The 6,537-nt window shown below is 50.4% G+C and overlaps 1 protein-coding gene across 1 annotated transcript; it reads right to left on the bottom strand.

Moving 5' to 3' along the window:
- Positions 1-395: 395 nt before the first annotated feature.
- On the bottom strand, positions 396-6,150 carry LOC128566682 (uncharacterized). The gene is given in 3 exon segments (XM_053563637.1): positions 396-475; positions 1,791-3,778; positions 3,780-6,150. Coding segments are annotated over 3 exon segments (3,555 nt in total). The 5' UTR covers positions 5,342-6,150; the 3' UTR covers positions 396-470.
- Between the last annotated feature and the right edge of the window lie 387 nt (positions 6,151-6,537).

A 6,537-nucleotide genomic window follows, 5' to 3' on the forward strand; every position in this document is an offset into this window, starting at 1 on the left:
GGGGTGAGGGACGGCCACCAGGTCCAAGGAGGGTCTTCTTTTGTAGTACTCCATACTACATCACCAGTCTGAGAGAGAACCTGCCAGGTTAACCTCTGGGGGGCATGGGGGTTGGGACTGGAACTACTTATCACCGGGAGTTGTATCAGCAGGAGCAGGGCTACTGCGGCGAATGCGGAGTTTGAGGAGGTTGTCTGTCTTTTCCACTTTCCACCCGGAGTCTGGCGACGGTGCTGTTTTGACATGAGATGCGTGGATCCAGGCTGCGATGCCATCGACTTTTATTGCCGTAGGGGTTGTGAGCAGCACCAGGTATGGTCCTTTCCACCGTGGTTCAAGGTTGGCTGTCCGGTGGCGCCGGATGTACACCGAATCTCCAACCTGGAACTGGTGAGGTATTTGCAGATCCCCGGGCTTGTGGGCCTCGATCAGCCGGCTCCACACCTCCTTTTGCACGGTTTCAAGGGCTTTTAATCTGGTGTATAGAGATTGAGAGGAGTAAGATTCTGGGGAAGGGAGGTGCTGCATGGCAACAAGCGGGGGGTGAGCTCCATATAGGATTTCAAAGGGGGTCAGCTTGAGAGTGCTAGGGGTGTTGCGCACACGGAACAGGGCAAAGGGAAGGAGGACTGTCCAGTCAGTAATGCCAGTCTCTAAGGATAATTTAGTCATGGCCTCTTTTAGGGTTCTATTCATCCTCTCTACCTGCCCTGAGCTTTGGGGCCGATAAGCACAATGTAATTTCCACTCAAGCCCCAGGATTTTGGCTAAACCTTGATTAACCTGGGCAACAAAAGCGGGACCGTTGTCGGATCCGATTACCTTGGGTAGCCCAAATCTTGGAAAAATTTCTTCTAATATTATTTTGGCTACGACTTGAGCAGTCTCCCTTTTTGTAGGAAAAGCTTCGACCCATCCTGAGAAAGTATCTATGAACACCAGCAAGTACTTGTATCCGTATTTGGCCGGCTTAATTTCTGTAAAATCTGTTTCCCAGTAGCTCCCAGGACGATCTCCTCGGAGTCGTCTTCCCTGAGGTAATGTGCTAGGCTGGGTGTTTACTAATTGGCAAGGTCTGCACTCTTTTGCAGCTGCGTCAACGAGTTTACTTAATTCCATAATATAGTATGGGGAGGACTGAACAATAGTTCTTAGATGCTTGGGGCCCAAATGAGTTAATTTATGAAGTTGTCTGAGAAAGGTGATCGCCTGCTCTTCAGGGAGGATGATTTTTCTTTCCGGAGTTTCTCGGATCCCCTCTGGGGATTCTAAGTGGAGGCCTAATCTGTTCATTCTCTCGAGATCCCGCTCCGAATATTTAAAGTGTTTGGCAAGGGGAGGTGCTATTTCTTTAAGGCTAGGCCTTAAAGTGTTTTCATATAGCGGCAGGATGTTGAGCCTTTGAGCTGCTAGCTTAGCTTCTCGGTCGGCTCTTTGGTTTCCCTCAGAAACTCTGGACCCCCCTTTCTGAAGCCCAGGGCAGTGGATAATGGCCACTTTCTTAGGGAGGTGAACAGCCTCCAGTAGACTTAGGATTTCTTCCTTGTGTTTAATTTCTTTTCCTGCTGAAGTCAGCAGTCCTCGCTGCCCGTAAATGGCCCCATGAACATGGGCCGTAGCAAAAGCATACCTGCTATCAGTGTATATGTTAACTTTTTTCCCTTCCACCAAACGTAAGGCCTGGGTCAAGGCGACCAGCTCGGCCTTCTGGGCCGACATCCCTTCAGGCAGACTACTTGCCCAGATGGTCTGCTTATCGTCCACTACCGCCGCCCCGGCCACCCTTTTACCTTCTATTATGGAGCTGCTCCCATCAGTGAACCAGGTCAGCTGGGCATCCAGCAGGGGCTGATCACAGAGGTCCTTCCGAGTTCCAGTTTCCTCAGCCAGTACTTCTTGGCATGTGTGTAATACATCTTTCTGGACAGAAGTATCAGGTAATAGGGTAGCTGGGTTGAGGATGACAGGCGGGCCAAACTGGACTCTGTCTCCGTTTAATAGGAGACTCTGGTAATGTGTCATGCGGGCATTAGACAGCCACCGGTCAGGGGGCTGTCTGATGATGCTTTCTAAAGCATGGGGGGCAATGACTGTCAACTTCTGCCCCATAGTCAATTTGTCTGCATCTTTTACCAGTACCGCTACTGCCGCCACAGACCTCAGACAGGCTGGCCAACCACCAGCGACGGGGTCCAATTTCTTGGAGAGGTATGCTACCGGTCTTTTCCATGGCCCTAAAGGCTGCGTCAGCACCCCTCGGGCCACTCCTCTCTTCTCATCTACGTATAGGACAAAGGGCTTTGTTACATCTGGTAGAGCCAGGGCCGGGGCTGATAATAAGGCCTTTTTAATGTTGTCAAAGGCCCGCTGTTGGCTGGCACCCCACTCGAAGGGAGTGCCTTCCTTGGTCAAAGGGTAGAGGGGAGCTGCCAGAGTAGCAAACCCCGGTATCCATAAGCGGCAGAACCCTGCAGTTCCTAAGAATTCCCGCACCTGGCGGGGCAAGCGGGGAACTGGAATCTGAGTCACAGTATGCTTCCTGGCCTCCATTAACCATCTCTGCCCTCCTTTTAAGCTGTAACCCAGGTACGTTACCTCTTTCTGGCAGATCTGGGCTTTTTTAGCAGAGGCTCGATATCCTAAGCGGGCTAGTTCTTCTAGCAATAGTTCTGTGCCCCGATAGCACTCTTCTTTTGTTGTTCCAGCTAGTAGTAAGTCATCTACATATTGTAGGAGCGTTACCTGAGGGTGGCTGGCGCGAAAGTGAGCTAGGTCTTGGTGGAGGGCTTCATCAAAGATGGTTGGGGAGTTCTTAAACCCCTGTGGAAGTCGGGTCCATGTCAATTGCCCCGTTGTTCCAGAGTCCGGGTCTCTCCATTCAAATGCGAAGATGTTCTGGCTAGAGGAGTGTAGTCGGAGGCAGAAGAAGGCGTCCTTTAAATCCAGGACAGTGTACCAGATATGGTTTGGAGGGAGAGAGCTTAACAGATTATAAGGGTTAGGCACGGTGGGGTGGATGTCTTGCGCCCACTTGTTTACTTCTCTTAAGTCCTGCACAGGGCGATAGTCTCCTGTGCCGGGTTTCTTGACGGGTAATAAGGGCGTGTTCCATGGTGACTGGCATTTTACTAGTATGCCCAGCTGTAGGAGACGCTGAATGTGAGGCTTAATTCCTTCCCGAGCTTCCTTAGTCATAGGATATTGGCGCACTGCCACAGGAGTGGAAGTAGCTTTGAGTTCTATGACTATAGGCGGCCTTTCTGCGGCCAGTCCCATTCCAGCAGTTTCGGCCCATGCCCCGGGATATTTTTCTAGCCAGTCATTTACGAGACTAGTCCCTTTCTCCCGCTGCTTTTCAAAGAGTCTATGTTCATCCTCTAAACGCATGGTCAGGGCTGTTACCCTCTTATTTTGGGTTACCTCTGGGCCATCAGGAGTAAAAGTGATTTGGGCTTCCATTTTGGTGAGTAAATCTCTCCCGAGGAGGGGCGCAGGGCACTCAGGGATAATTAAAAATGAGTGGGTTACCCGTCCCACTCCTAGATCTACTGATCTTCAGGTAGTCCATGAGTACTGCTGATGCCCTGTGGCCCCTACAACCCAGGATTTTTTCTTGGAGACGGGTCCTGATGGTTCAAGTAGGACTGAGTGTTGAGCTCCGGTGTCTACAAGGAACTCAACTGGCTTCCCCTCCACCTTAAGTATTACCCTAGGCTCGGGGAGGGGTTCCGAGCCCCGTCCCCGCTAATCTTCTTCTTCCTCTAAGGCCAGTACTTTCTTTTTTTTTTTTAGGACATTCCCTGGCCCAGTGCCCCTTTTCCTTACAGTAGGCACATTGATCCTTATCTAACGGGATGCGGTTATTCAGACTACCTGACTTCTTAGTTCTACCTTAGGTCTGTTCCTGGCTCTTCTCCCCCACTACTGCAGCCAAAATCCGTGTTAAGTTTTTCTCCTGTCTTCGGTCTCTCTTACTTTCCCTTTCTTCTCTCTCTTTCTCCTTTCTCTGCTCTTTTTCTTCCTCAGTTTCTCTTTTATGGTATACTTTCTCAGCTTCCTTAACTAAATCCTGCAAGGTATAGTCCTGCAATCCTTCAATTCTCTGCAGCTTTCTTTTAATGTCTACAGCTGACTGCCCTATGAAAGTCATAGCCACGGAAGCCCTCTGTCCTTCAGAGGCAGGGTCAAATGGGGTGTAGCGCCTAAAAGCTTCCATTAGACGCTCAAGAAACACGGAGGGGGGTTCCGTGGCCCCCTGTATTACTTCTCTTACCTTAGCCAAATTAGTGGGGCATCTTGCCGCCCCACGGAGGCCAGCCACTAGAGCCTGGCGATAGACTGACAGTCGCTCCCTACCTTCTGCCGTGTTGAAATCCCAGTCTGGTCTGGAGAGGGGAAAGGCAGCCTCGATGATGTTGGGGAGCTGGGTAGGATGCCCGTCCGCCCCGAGTACATTCTTCCTAGCTTCTAATAAAATCCTCTCCCTCTCTTCAGTAGTGAAGAGAGTCTGTATGAGCTGCTGGCAGTCATCCCATGTGGGCTGATGAGAGAACATCAGGGACTCTACCAGCCCAGTCAGGCGTTGGGGGTCTTCTGAAAAAGGGGGGTGATTAGTTTTCCAGTTATACAGGTCTGTGGAAGAAAATGGCCAGTACTGGAGGGGCTGGAGAGGAGGTGGTCCCTCATCTGTTGCCACCGGCGGGGGGCCGTATGCCCTCAGGGGTAGGGCAACAGTAGTGTCGGGAGACACTCCTCCCCGGCGGTGACTCCTGGTACCTTGTGCGGGCCCCAGTGAAGGTTCCCCCGGGGGTGCAGAGGGGGCAATCGCCGGATCCGGCGATGCTGGTACTCCCTGCCCCCCGACAGGAGCCAAGGCGGGAGGGTATGGGGGATGAGGGGGTGGAGGGTCGAGGAGAAGATGATCAGTCTGGATTTCTGGGTAGATCTTCTTAGGGGGGTCCGAACTGTCGCCCCCTTTTCTGGGACCGGAAGATTGGACAGCGAGCACCTGAGGATTAGACGGGGGCCTGGATGTGGCAGTCCACGGCCGAACCCAGGGGGGCGGATTCTGCACCAGGTCCTGCCAGACTATGATGTAAGGTTGTTGATCCGGATGGGCTCCCGGTCCTCTCTGTAAAACAATCTCTTTAATAGCAAAAATAAGAGATAAGTCAAAGGTTCCTCCTGAGGGCCAGCCGACGTTAAAAGTAGGCCACTCCGAGGAGCAGAAAGTCTGCCATGGGCCTTTTTTAACCTCTACTGACAGATCACGACCTCTTCTCTTCACTTCAGTCCAATGATCTAGAGTTAAACTCAGAGGGGTCGTCACAGTCTGTCCCATCGTCAGTGGATATGTCAGAAACACAAATAACAGAAATAACAGAAATATTACAGGTACAAGGACCCACCTACTACACTTGGTCCTTCACAAGCCTATAACAGAATCAGACGGGCGCGTTTCCCGTAATTTTTGATCGAACAACCAGACTCGACCAGCGCCCTTACAGCAGGAGACAACCAGGCGTCCCTGGTTCTCCTCAGTTCCTGGGGCGTCCCCCAGGGTTTCAGCCTGTGGTCCTCCGGGCACGTCTACCGACCACTGTCCGGCCACTCTCACGAGGTGCCGAACGGCTGCGAAATCGAAAGCGCGCACACAAAGTCAAACAAAAGGACTGAAGACACAGACTAGACAGTTTTCGGGGTACCCCTTTCTTACCTCCAAGGTCGACTCTGCAGGTGAGGGGTGGTCGTTATATCCCAGACGAGCCCCCAAATGAAAGACTTGGGGGCAGAACCCCCCACTCAGCCCGGAGCTCTGACCACCCCAATCAACCGCAAGAGTCGTCTCTTGATGCAAAAACGCAAGAGGATTTTTATTCCTGTATATGGGGACTTGATTCACAACTCTTTTAGGAGCCGAGAAATCAAGTCCCCCACAGCAGTTTTTTACAAGCTTATAAAGGCAAAAACTACAAAGTAGGCGGGAATAGCAGACATGCCAGGGACTCTAACAAAGTAAGAGAGAATACACACACCTGGGATTCTAAATAGATAAGGAGAACTCTAGTTCACTATTCAACTGTCTTAAGACAAGACTAACAGTCAAATATTTACTTAATAGTAAACATTTGCTGAAGCTCCTGGGGCTATCTCCTGGAGCAGTTACAAAAGGTCACATTCCTATGGTAGGGAGCGAGAAGTGGTCACATTCTCATGGTAATATTTTCTTTCATCAGTATCTCACATCAGTTTCTCAAAGTCCCTCAGATCACAGCATTGACCCATAGAATTTATTTTTTTCTCTCTTATCCCTAAAAAGTCCATTCTTAGGATAATTCTTCATTTCCAAATTTTATTATAAATTAACTTCTTTTACATGCTAACTGTTTTGAACTGAGCAAGTTATTTAAATAATCCGTATTCAAATTTCCTTATCTATAAGATGGGAAGACAATATCTACCTCACCTAGTAGTGGTGAGGACTCCGTAAGTTACCAAGCAACGCATTTAGACTAGAGTGGCACACACAGCATGTGC

The sequence above is a fragment of the Nycticebus coucang genome, chromosome 15 (genome assembly GCF_027406575.1).
Source record: "Nycticebus coucang isolate mNycCou1 chromosome 15, mNycCou1.pri, whole genome shotgun sequence".
Classification (NCBI taxonomy): Eukaryota; Metazoa; Chordata; class Mammalia; order Primates; family Lorisidae; genus Nycticebus; species Nycticebus coucang.